The sequence below is a fragment of the Vigna umbellata genome, chromosome 1 (assembly GCF_029865625.1).
Source record: "Vigna umbellata cultivar VRB3 chromosome 1, Vumbellata_1.0, whole genome shotgun sequence".
NCBI classification, from domain to species: Eukaryota; Viridiplantae; Streptophyta; class Magnoliopsida; order Fabales; family Fabaceae; genus Vigna; species Vigna umbellata.
The window spans coordinates 99,400,119-99,414,188 of NC_142165.1; the positions used below are offsets into that span (position 1 = coordinate 99,400,119).

General features: G+C 26.3%; 1 protein-coding gene across 1 annotated transcript; it reads right to left on the minus strand.

Annotated features, from left to right (window-relative positions):
* Nucleotides 1–9,495: 9,495 nt before the first annotated feature.
* On the minus strand, nucleotides 9,496–13,895 carry LOC148206958 (protein GLUTAMINE DUMPER 6-like). The gene is made up of 2 exons (XM_088115411.1): nucleotides 13,374–13,895; nucleotides 9,496–9,667 (listed from the first exon to the last, which is right to left on the minus strand). Exons 1-2 carry the CDS (start codon nucleotides 13,673–13,675, stop codon nucleotides 9,496–9,498), a joined length of 474 nt encoding a protein of 157 aa, XP_087971537.1. The 5' UTR covers nucleotides 13,676–13,895.
* Nucleotides 13,896–14,070: the final 175 nt, after the last annotated feature.

A 14,070-nucleotide genomic window follows, 5' to 3' on the forward strand; every position in this document is an offset into this window, starting at 1 on the left:
TGTCAAAATTTGGTACCATTTGTGTGATATATTTAGTGAACCTCGATTTTTCATTTAAGGTTCAATTTAAAATTTAAGTTTTATCTCCCATTGAAATTGTCTGTATGATTTACTTTATATAAAAACAAGATAACAAAATACTAATAATAGTTTATTGTATTAAATCTTGAATCAACAATTCACTACTTGAAAATATTAAATACTTTTTAATGGTTTATTATTACATATACTTTAAACTATAATATATATTATGAAATTTCTTGGTTAATAGTATTGTTTTCATCTTATCATGGAGGGACGTAATTTTGATAATAATTATAGGGAGGGATAACACACATAAATATTACTCTCACATATTTATTTTTGGTATCATCCCAAAAGGTTTTTTTTACTAATAGAGGTATCTTATGAATATATAAACTCATTCCATATCTTGTTTTATCCAATGTGTGACTTTTGTTTGTATCCTAACAATATATCTTTTTTTATCCATTTGTGGCGCATTATGATTCACTCTTAGTGTTTTCTCTTCTCTTTCTTGTGTTGTTCTCTCCCATTTTGTCTTTTTCCATCATTTTCACATTTAACACCTCCAAGAATGACCTTCACTTGTTTATAGCAAGCGTTCTTCCTTACACTTCAAAGATATTTTGACAATGCTATGAATCAATGAAGGATTTTATGAAACTATGATTTTAATATGATGTAATTTTGTAATATAATTTTGTAATATAATTTTGTTTATTAACCTGACATATATATTACATCGATTATGAAACAATAGATGTAAAAAGAAAAAGACTTATTACATAAGTATAATTTACATCGAATCTAAAATCAATGTAATTATCGATAAATAACTTATGTAGAATGTTATTTTTGCACTAGTGACTTGATGTTATTGTTTTATTTTTGTCATAAAGTGAAATGTTACAAAATATTATAAAATATAATAAATGATGATTAAAATTTATGGTTTAGTAAAATATGCAAAAGTGAATATTTATTAATGGAATAATATTACATATTTGATTGAAAAAAATGTGATGTTCATGCATGGTGATGAAACAACAATATAAATCGATTAACTCAACATACATAATAAATAATACGAGGAAAGAGTGTGATAATTTGTTCAATTTATGCAATGTAATGATGATGATAATAAGTGTGATGGATTAAAATTAAGTGTTTTTATGTGAATTGTTTAAATATAAGAAAAGTGCATGTCAGTAAAATTGTGAAGCATATCTATGTGATGATTTTCTTAGAACTTGTACAACATAGACACCAAATTGACAAGGTTGTTGATTCAACCATGAACGACTTCTTTATATACATGGTGTATATGATGTTAGAATCAGTTTGCAAAAGTACATGTATATGAAAATATGTCTAATGATAACTTTGTTTATATTTTGGTTCATTTCACACAATTTATAATGATTTTAAAGTTGATTAAAAACAATTAATGGGCAATTTAGTAAAAGATTTCAAAAAATTGCTTCACTTATTGAAAGACACTGTATTAATATTGGTTTAAATTACAAATTAATATTTTATATGTCGGTTGGGTGAGACAAATATTTAAAAAATATAAATAATATGTTTATTTAATTATGGATAACAATTTTTATGACAAACTTTGCAGCTTACTAAGATCTTCCCTGTGTAATAGACTATTTTTTTCAATGTTTTCCTGATAAATATCAGTGGTGACTCAGTTTTTTTTTTCCTCTTTTGCCGACCTGTCCCAGTTACAATTACAACAACATATACTTGAAAATGGTAAAGTATCGAACACATAACTTACAAAAAGAATATATATATATATATATATATATATATATATATATTATAATTTTTTATTTTTCTAAAATTATTTAATCAATATTTAAAATAATAAGAACAGGAATGTCGACGTAAATAAAAATGGAAAAGCAACCAAAATTTTATATTAATTAAATATGAAGTAAAGATGTAACTTTTAAATAAAAGATAAAACAGTTAAACCATATATATCTCTTACCATTGCGAGTTTTGCTTTAAGATTTAAATATTTTTGTTAAAGAATTATATATGTATGAGATAAGTAATTATATACCATTTGTTTCGGTTGAATTTATTCGAGGATTGGTCATAAATGACCAATAACTCCTATCAGTATATTTCATATAATACATAAATCTTTTAAGTCCAAGGAAGTTTTTTATTGAGCGAGGTGCGCAGGAATTATTATGAGCTTAAGAGATGTCGGTCACGTTGTATTTAGGGAGTCTATTTCGTATGCACTTTAAGTCTTCATTTCTCTCTGCACTGAGCGGCGAATTCTATGAGTTCTCTTTTAAACTTTTTTCTAGGTTGAGCAGTAGGCGCTAGGAGTTCTCTTTGGAATTTTTTCCTAGGTTGAGTAGTAGACTGATATGAGTTCTTTTTTTTTAAAAAACTTTTTCCTAGGTTGAGTAGCAGACGCTAGGAGTTCTCTTTAGAACTTGTTCATATGCAAGAAATTTTCACTTACGAAAAATATGTGTTAAATAAAGTATTCAATATTTTATTTTTATAATAAGAAGTCATCAGAACTTGATAAGGTTGAACATTGGTGGTCCAACTGACCAAGCGGTAAGGGACTGAACCTCACTGTACAGGATATTTTTACTCACAAAAATATGCGTTAAATAAAATATTCAATATTTAATTTTTATAATGAGAAGAGGTTGAACGTTGGTGGTCCTGACCAAGCGGTAAGGGACTGAACATTCTTGTACATGATATTTTTACTGACCAAAATATGCATTAAATAAAATATTCAATGTTTTACTTTTATAATGAGAAGTTATTAGAACCTCATAAGGTTGAACGTTAGTGGTCTAATCGACAAGCGGTAAAGGATTGAACCTTCGTGTGCAAGATATTTTTACTCACAAAAACATGCGTTAAATAAATATTCAATATTTTATTTTTATAATGAGAAGCTATTAGAACCTGAAAAAGTTCAACATTGGTGGTCCAATCGACCAAGCGGTAAAAGATTGAAAATGTCGAGACCGAGCGCGCGTCTGGTTCCTCGTAGTTTCATGGGAATGTCGCTCGACCCCATAATGGGTGCCAAATGTTTTGGTTGAATTTGTCTGAGGGGTCAGTCGTCATTCCTTGCTCTGGTCTCTTTCGATCGTTCAATCATCTCTGTATTAGAAGTAGACTTTAAGCCTAATTAAACCCTACAAAACCGACTTTATAAGGTGAGGTTTGCACCTACTTATATATAATAATTTGGCCTTATCTCTAGTCGATGTGAGACTTCCAACACACCCCCTTCACGCCGAGGTATAGACATCTCGTGCGTGATAGTAGAAATTGGGTGGTCCGCTTAGAACTCGCTAGGATAGGCTCTAACCATGACTCTGATACCATGTTAGAAGTGGACTTTAAGCCTAACTCAACCCCACAAAACCAGCTTGTAGGGTGAGGTTTGCACCTACATATATATTATAATTTGGCATTATCTTTAGTCGATGTGAAACTTCCAACACTCCGAGAATGCAATCCACTCCAATGGACTGTTGATTTGTAAAAGACACTCTGACGCTCAAGTCAGATACGTTTCATAAAGAGGTTTCTATTTTATTAGAATAGATTCTTGTTATTTTACCTATACATCAATTATATATTTATAGGGTTTGTGGTAACCAAGTACATTGATTGATTAACAATTAACGCTTAGACAATTAAACCCAATAATACCTGCTAACTGTTCATAAATGACCATTAACTTTTATCGATATATTTCATATACAATACTTATTATAAATACATTTAAGTAATAACAATAACATGAAATACAACCAGAAATTTTATAACATATTTTTAATTCTAATTCAAAAGGATTTTATTAACTGATAAATAGATTTTAATCTAATTTGATTTTATAAAATAAAATTTAAGTTTCTTATATATTATCAAATCGGAGGTAGAAATTTTAAATATTTATTTAATCGTCTCGTATCTGTGTTACGATATATGTTAAGATACGAAGTAATGATTTTATTCAATGAACTGGTTTTGTTGAATCTCGTGAAAAGCACGAATAACAAAAAAAAAGTTCAATTCAAACATAGAACACAGGTCATAATCGACAAGATCAAAAGTCAAAACCTTTACATATATCTGTAAGGCATTTGTGACATTGCAATCAAAGTACAATTGTCCCACTTTAAGCCATTTGCATTAGTGAATATGTGGCATCCAGCTGTAATATGTCCTTCACGAATCATATTCATTACTTATAATATAGAATACAACCATGAAGAACACCTGCCATTGACTTATTGGATATGGATTTTCAACAAAAAAAAAATATTATATATATATATATATATAACTTATAACTATTAAAATATTTCGTTTATAGAATTGTTTTTAGTCGATGGTATGTTCATTAGAATAAATTAATTATCAACCATTACAAAAGTTATATGCATGATAAATTTATTAAAACGGCTTATTTTATAATTCTCTTTTACGGACATATCTTTTAATAAGTTTAATAATATTTGTTTAATAATTATGATCAGAATTTATATATTTTATTTGTTATTATTATAATAAAAAGTGGACACGTATATCTGCCATATATTTTCTCTAAATTTAATTGAAATAAAAAGTTCATGTGATCGTATACTAAATATTTAAAATAAATATAGGTAAACATTTTTAAAATAAAACCCTAGAATAAAAATAGAATTAATAAATGTTTTGTTATAAAATATAACAATTTTCCAACTATATTTTATATTCAAATACATTGTTTGATATAGATTTCTGTAAAAAAAATGAAACAGACGAACAATATACATTTTACATTTAACCTTTCATACAATTCATAAGAAACTCAAATTATAAAATTAACGAGTAGTCACAAAAAATTTCGGCTTCATATGAGTTAAGTCGATTTAAAACAAACAACAATTCAATCAAATATTTCAAGTCGATTTAAAGCAATAATTTAATCAAATATATTACAATTCATTCCGACATCTTTATTACAATGTAATCGGCATGCATTATTGCGATATTAAAGTGTTTGAATATAAATAAAAGTAATACGTCCTACTCAAAACATAAACATTTTTAGAAATGTGTATATATTTTTCTTTTAATTTTATTTGTAGTATAACGGTTAATTATGATACATCAATCAAAATTAAAACTATGTACCAATTCAACTAAATGTAAAATAAATTTATAATATATAGGAAGGAATAAAAATCTTATTTTACAAACAGATTTTATAAAATTAAAATATATCTAAAATTTATTTTTAATATGATATAGAAGTGATTTTTTTTCCGAAAATTAATTATGTGAAATTGAATTAAATTTAAAATTAATCTCTATCAGAATTTTTCTTTAACTAAAACTAATCGCAATATTAATCTGTTTAAGGTAGGTAAAATCTGCAAGACGGACTTTTTAATAAATTTTGATCATTAAAGGTATAATAAATTTAATGAAGTCCTTATTGAAAAACTTGTGCAAAACATCCTCAGATACAAATCTCCACTGTTTTTGGACAAAAATATAAACATAGTGTTGTCAAAAGTTTACAAAGGTGTTTAGATGTGGCTATCATTATAATAAGAATACGTTAAAATATTTTAGAACAATTATTAGATATGGGAATTTGGTCCTTTTACATTATTTAGCACTGATTCATATAAGTTGGAGTTAAAAAAAGACACAAGCTCAAAAAGCTTCTATTAAAAAAAATTACAAACTAAAAGTTCTATGAATGAAGACCAATTCATAAACATTTTTTTTAGATTATTATAGATCTAAGTATTTTTAATTTGTCAAAAAACTACGTGCAAACATTTTAATCAGACTAACATAGACTTATTAAAAAGTTTTAATAAATTTTGTTGCTTATTTATATAGAAAAATCATACAGTAACATATAATTTTAAAATCCTTATAATTGACTAAACATATGTAATTTTTCTTGACTGAACTAAACATATTTTTAAAGTATGAGATAATCATTTAATTTTGTTGTGCGAAAAATTAATCTATGTTTTACTCAAAACTAAATACAATATATTATTTTTTAAAGTTTTTCATGGACTCACATGTTCACGTTAAGAAGTGTTAAAATCATTACAAAAAAAAAAATCTCACTATTTACGACAAAATTTCAAAAGTAATTGACAAAATTCATAAGTAATACAATTTTACCTATAAATAAATGTGCAAGTAAAGTGATCGTGGCAAATGAGAGTCATGCTCACGTGTCAAAATGTGATGAATCCATATATTGAGGCTGATACAATGAATTCAATTTTTACGTTTTTTAGCCGTGGCTTTGGAATACACAAACCTTCCTAAATATAAATATGTTTATTTTTTTAATTATATAATATAAGTAATGTGAAAACAAAAATTCAGGTCAAAGCTTAAATCTAATAAATTTATAGAGTCCAAAAGTGCGGCTAATCAAGAGTGGTTGGATAATTACAGTGATCAAAGCACGCTGTATCGTGATTTTCTGTCCTTAAAAAAACACAGATTAGATGTCCTATTTGCAAACGTCCACCATTTGACGTATTCATGCACCAAATACATCAAATTACCTAAATAAAATAATTCGCGAGAGCATACCATAAGCCATAAATTATAGTTATTTTAGGGTTACTTAATGATTGTCGGTTCGTAGTCTAAAACAAAAGTTTTTGAACTATACTTGGAAGTATAGTTTATTATCACTTATAGATTATATTTATATACTAGATTTTTCAATAACTGTACTTTATTATTATTTATAAATTATTGTTCTTTTATTAATTGTAGTGTATTATTTTTTTAAATATTTTTAGATTTAATTAGTAATTTAGTTTCTATATTTAACTCTATTATTTTGTTTTGATTCTTATATTTAGTTTTTATTTAATTGAGTTTTTATTTTGTGAAAAGGCTTAATGTAATTTGGTTTGCAACACGAACAAAAAACATAACTAAAACCCTAATGTAGATATCAGAAACTAGAAATTACATGTATAACTGATTACAGTGAATGATGATTTATCAAGAATGTATTTATAAATAACAAAAAGAGTCATTTAGCCTAATGTATTGTACAATTCTATAAAAATAGGTTGATCAAGTATTCTTAACGTAATTTATTAATTCAAAATCCAATAAGTGGTTAAACATCATCGAAATACTAAAAAAAAGAATAACTTCAATTAATATACATAGATAAAAGTTCTTTAATTATGAATTAATTAGATAATTACCTTATTTATATCTCTTTGAATATCTTGTCATTATTGTATATAGTATATACATTTATATCCTCCAACTTGTTTATGATACAACAATATTGAATATCAACACAATTAATAACTTTAAATGAGTTTGTAATCTTAGAATTGATTTGCCTTTTTAATATATTATATCGGGAGATAAACTAACAAAGAAAAACATTGATTTAGGGTTTGCTTATATAAAAAAAATGAAACCACATAAGTTTTCATATTAAATCTGAAATAGAAAACCAAGATTCACATTTAATAACAACTTAATCTTAACTTCACACAAACTAAATTTGTCCGTAATGTACTTTGAAGGAATACACAGTATAATAAAGTGGATGGATCTTATCATCAAATTCAACAACTCCACAAAAGTAATAAGATAATCCCTTTGCACCACCTTTATTAAAGTTAACCATTTCAACCTTGTTTTCGTCTCCAACTTGTGTTTCTCTAGCTTTTCTGTTACTGCACAAGGATACACCAACCCTAAATTTAAGCCAAAGAAAACAACATTCTCCAAACACTGAAAATGAGTCACGATCAAAACCAGCCTCAAGGTCCTTATGAAGTTCCACCACCTCCACCTGTAATAATTCTGGAGGATAAGGTTGAAGAAACGAAATTCAAGGGTGATGGCTTTTGGAGAGGATGGTAACATCATCGTTCATATATATTCTTAATTTATTACCTGTTTCAGAATTTAACAGTCATATTTGACTAAATTATTAGTTTTCATTTTTACACAAACCATGCCATGAATGTTGTTAAAGTCTGAGTACTCATCATCCCCCTAGTTACATGTTACACATTCGTGATATATACTGCGACTGACTTCTGGAATAAAGTTAAACAGTTTCATATATTCCAACAGTATTATTATAAAGCTATCATTAGAGAACATGGTTGGTGTGTTCCTTCATGTTTTAAAATCTTTCTTATGAGTCTTCGTCACGACGGAGTCGAGCACCGTTGGTTGTCGGAGAATGATGTTTACGACGTTGAAGCAGAGTTTTGAGACAAGGCGAATCAACCGCTTTGTGTCGTTTGTGAGATGTTTCCTAAATTCAAGATTTCTTGGAAGACAAATTACATTTATATTCTTATTAAAAATAAATAAATAAATAAAATAATATGTAAAATAATTATATCAACGAATAAATTAGGACATATAATTTTCTTAAACATGAACCAGAAACACAATAACAATTACCTAAATTAGATATCACAAAATTAATCATATCTACTCGTCTGATAAAGTATTTATTGTTGGATAAGAACCTTATGATAACTATTTATAATATAAAATATGTTAATGTTGTTTTATAAAAAAATATAAATATATATTTTAAAACTATAGAGATGTAACATGAAGAGTGTAATTTCGTCATAAATTTAATTATTTCGTTCGAATATATATTGGTTATATTATTTTATTTAATTTGTGACTAATATATATTTATTTTACTAAATTTGTTTGCAGTTGTGCTGGAATTTGTTGCTACTGTTGTTTGGACATTTGCTTCTGAGATAATGGGAATACTATGCATAGTACTGCATGTATTATATTTCTGAATAAAAATTATATGTTTTGTGCGTGTAATATTATAAGGTTTCAATCTCTATGGAATCTACATGTATAATTAAATTTTACTTCTTCTTTTTTAATCTCTATACATTTTATTGTATTCTAAAGCTTCTAATGTATAGTTTTATTAAAAATGAGTGTACTTTTATTTTATTTTTCAAATTTACTGAAATGAATAATTTTTAAAAATTATATAAATAAGTAAGTCATACTTCTAAAACAGCACCTTAAGATAAAGTCGTGCTTCCCACAATAGTTGTACAGCTAAATAGAAGTTATTGTGTTTTAAATACAGAAACTTTTATTTTTTTACTGAATGGTGAATGAAACATACAAATTCACCTTTTTTATTATTTTAAGAGTTTCTAATTATTTGATTAATAAATTAAAATTTAGGTTTAATTATTTCCAAGTCCTATTAAATTTTAACAGATAATGATATGAAAGAATTTAAAATAAAAGTATATTAAAGTTTGTGTATATAATAAATTTTTTTAAAGATTTAATAAATAAAAATAAAAGATTATTATTTTGCCTTTAATTATAAAAGTAAAATATAAAATATAATTTCTCTTCACCGCCATTTCCTCTTCACTGTCAAACCCAGAGCATTTTCTTTCTCCCCATAGTTCCGACGAGACCTTGATGGGTCTTGACCATCAACGGCGTCAACGAGAACCGTCGCTTTATCGCCATTTCTTCTTCACCGCTAGACCCAGAACAAAACATCTTCTTTCTCGTCCACAGTTCTAGTGAGATTCCGATGGACCTTGATCATCAATGACGTCAACGATAAAATGATAATTATTTTTATTCGCTTATTATAAGCATCATTTAGTGATTTTATATGCATAACTTATGATTTTATATGCATCACTTATCATACTTATTATTATCTTAGTAGTTTTATGTTTTTAAAATATTGTAATGCTCTTTCTGTATTTTCAAATTTTTTTGTCAAATTTTGTTTAACATCTTTTAAATCTTACTTTTTTTTTTCTGACGTTACATTTTATTATAAAGATCATTAGATTTAACATTTTAATCCTTCTAAAGTTTGTCGTAGATTTCTTTAAAATTGCTTTTATAGAAAAATTTGTAGAAATTGTCAAAAATAAGGTTTATGATTGGTTGTGGAAGATTATTTGTTATTCATTCTATGGTTGATGGTCTGGACAATAACAACTACATCTATAAAGATAACTCATTCGGGATTTGAGAGATGAAGAATCAGGAACAACGATTACATAGAGGAGTTTTAAAGGTGAACACTCAATAAAAGGATTTGATTTACAAGTAACAAATTTAGTTTAGAGCTACTCTTATTAGAAATAGAGTGTACTTGTGCCAATTTCTAAAAAATGCCTATTTTCTTTTTTAGGCACCCATCTTCTATGGAATATAAGTATAAGAAGTTTCACGACAAATTCAAAATCACTTTTAGTTTGCAAAACATTAATTATTTTGATATAACATTTTTATTATATTTGAGGATATACGACATCAATGAGATTTGAGTCCAATCACATAAGTGATTGATATCATTTTTAACTCAAAACCTTAAGGTAATGGATTAATGGATCTTCATTTTCATATACTACTCTACTTTCTCATTTTTATCCTATGTAAGACTTAGATTCATACTCGAAATTATAACCAAGAAAGGTATTGGGTTAGGTTTCTAACTACGTGTCTTAAGAAAAAAAAGTTTAAATTTATCAAGTTCCTTACTTAAGTCGAGTGGAGATGAATATTTATAGGATACAAAATATGTTAATTTTCATAGCATTTGGGAAAGAGAGAAAGTAGAAAAATGTTTCTTTTAAAATGATGAATTTGAAAAAGAGTAAATGAATGAATTTGAAAGTAAAATTTGTGTTGTTTATTTGAAGAGATTTAGAGGTGAAAATAAGTGCATTTTAAGGATAAGTTTGTGAAATTTTATGAGTGATTTGATTGATATAATAGATAAAGAAATGTTTTAATAAATTAAACTATAAAATTACTATTTTGTTTTATAAAAAAATTGATATATTATTATTATTATTATTTATTATCAATATATATATATATATATAAAAACCCAAGGAAGTGGCTGTGTAACCGGTTCCTTCCCTCCCATGCCCATATACATCTAATATAGTCATGCATCATCACTTACACAGAATCGATTCAATTATAGGTTCTCCTACACACACATGGATATGGAATCCCTCAACTTGGAAGGTATGTTCTTCACCAATGAGCAATGCATGTGAAAGGGAGATTATGATAACATGTTATCTGCATAAATCTTTTCAACTTGATATAATGGAATTAATGTTGTATTTCACAAATCATCATTCATACCTGTGAATTCCTCCATACACCAAATCCAAATCATCATATATGCGAACACAGTCATAATAAAATTATTAACCACTGAGTCAAGTTAAATAGAATGGAAAAGAAAAGAGGACAATGAACTTTAGCGCATGTAATGAAAGAATGATTGAAAAATTATTATTTTTGTGGCTTTCATTGATATAAACATTTTTTTCCTATATAAAGCACACAGACTAAATCAAGAGAGTAGTTTTTATGAATTTAATGAAATTTTAAAACTTATTTTTATAATTTTGCTTGTTAGAATAAGCTGTAATAAAATAGATAGATGGTGCAATTTGCTTATTGATTAAAACCAAACATTATCATTATTAAAAGAAACAAAATAATTATTAAATAATCTGGTTATATGTGAAAAACTTTCAATTCGCCAAGAGCCACAGCTCCATCATGAATTGGAATGATTTAATAAAAGGTGTATGATCATTTTATAAATTTACAATACTTACCTTAAAAACCATTTCTCATATAATTTTTCATTTATTCACAATAAACTTTACATACCATCCTATAAAAACTAAAGTGAACAAAATTATATGTATAGAAAGGGGAAAAAAATGCATGAACATTATATATATAAAAACATGAAATATTTCACTGAAAAAAATATCATAAAATGTTATTTTCACAATTAAGATTGCATTATATACATATACTTTTATATATGTAATATTATACGTTTTAATTGTAACACAAGTAAATTTAATTATTGTCAACGAATTAGTGATTGTTTAAGAATAAGAAAGATTAGCTAGCAACAGTTCTGTATAGCAAAAACATTTAATTTTTTTTTTTTATCTTTTTAGGAATACTTTTGGGGGTTCAGGATATCCAATATTATATTCATTTTTAGGCCAATTTCTTTTCACATGTTCATTGAGTCAATGAAAGGCGTCTCAATGCCCATTTTTCTCATTTAAGACAACTTTATATAACAGAATAAAATATGTGATCTAAAAATTCATTCAATCTCACAAGAGATAAAAAATTATCTTTTCATTTATATATATTATATTATATTTTATCATTATTTGTAATGCACACGAGACTTGCAAACAATAATTTTTCATTACAAATAATTAGATTTATCTAATTTTGATAAGTTAATCAAATCAACTCGATGTTGAATTCTTTATCAATAAAACTAATAAATAATTATTTTTAATCTAAATTAAAGTGTTTTAATTTAATATTTTATAATTAACACAAAATTATATGTGACCAATTTATATGTTGAATTAATTTTACAAATAATTGATTAATACATTTATATATATTAAAAATAATTAGATTTATCATTATTTCACGTGACAAAAGCAAACAAAATAAAAGAAAGACATTAATACATAAACTCACTGTAAGTAGCTACATAACTATCTTTCTTTAACAAACTATTAGATACATATTTTTTCTTGTAACACCAATAAATTTTTCTCTTTATGAAGACGTTTGGTCTTACACTCAACAACTATAATTCATAAGAATAATTAAATTTTGTTTGTGTTAACAAAAGTTTTCCTAAAAATATTTATATAATTTTTCCTCTTAGAAATCAAGAAACTAAACTAAAACATAATTACTTTCCCAGGTTGGAGAATTAAAAAAAAAAAATTCTCTACCAAAGGTCTTCTAATAAATGTAGATACATTATAATATCACATTCGGTGTGATGTAATATTTAAAAAAAAGAGTTTAATACCTTCTTTTAGTTCTCTTATTATAGTTTTTTTCTTTAATTTGATTTCATAATTTGTAACGTTCATTTTGGATTTTTTTTTTAAAACAAGTTAATATAATTTTTCTGTTAAATCAATGGTAGGGATAGTTCAACAATAACACAAAACATAAATAATAAATAATAAATTATGAGTTAAAATTGATTTATATACTAAAATGAGATATAAAATGTCATTATAATACATAAGTTAGGTGAAAAATATGACTTAGTTAGAAAAATAAAAGCAAATTAAGAAGTTCAAAAAACAAGATGAGAAAATTAAAAAATATTATTTATAAAAATGGAAACTGAAATGGTAATGGAAAGAATGAAGAAGGTGTGAGAGATGCAATAACAGAAAGGAAGAACTCACTGGTTGTGAGTGGAAGGGAGAGGCTTGGCCAAATGCGTTGGGTGGTTTTCTCCAGCTACGATTACCAAAATGTTAGGTCCTTCTTCAATTTCTGCCACTGCTACTGTTGCCGTTACTCCTCTTCTCAGGTTCATCTCAGCCTCTCTTTCAGAATCAGACCTTCGACACCGCGAACACACCACCACCAACAACGCCAAACCAATCACTCCAAAAATCGGTGCAAGACCACCGTACAGAAACGAAGCCGAAGAGTTCCACCATTCGTACCTCCCGGTTTCATTGTTAGCCATCGTCTCGTTCATTTTATCACTCAATCCTCAAACATTTTTCGCACACAAATAGAGATTCAACAGCAGTTATATTCTATATATATCTACTCAACCAGACTCTGTTTTTTCTACACAACTCAACCAAACTTCTAAGTTCTATCTTTAACTTTTTTTTCTTGTTACTGCTCTGGAACTAATTAAGGGGTTTTTTTTATAGGTGGTTATGGACACCCATTATTTAATTTCAACCTAGGGTTCGAATTTGGAAACTTATTTTTACGTTCTTCAAAGACTGTGTATGGATTATTATTATTATTTAAATCTATGGAATAATAGAATCTTCATATAGTTTATTTATAATTTTTGGTTCCACAAAATTTTGGCGCGACTTTAAGAGGAAAATAAAGGTTATGAAAATAAAATAAATC

Bases quoted from the DNA above. Each gene is read 5' to 3' on its own strand.
- LOC148206958 (XM_088115411.1), bottom strand. From the start codon at position 13,675: ATGAACGAGACGATGGCTAACAATGAAACCGGGAGGTACGAATGGTGG. The intron at 9,668-13,373 runs GTGAGTTCTTCC...TTGATGATCAAG, and splicing joins CTCCCTTCCACTCACAACCA to GTCCATCGGAATCTCACTAG.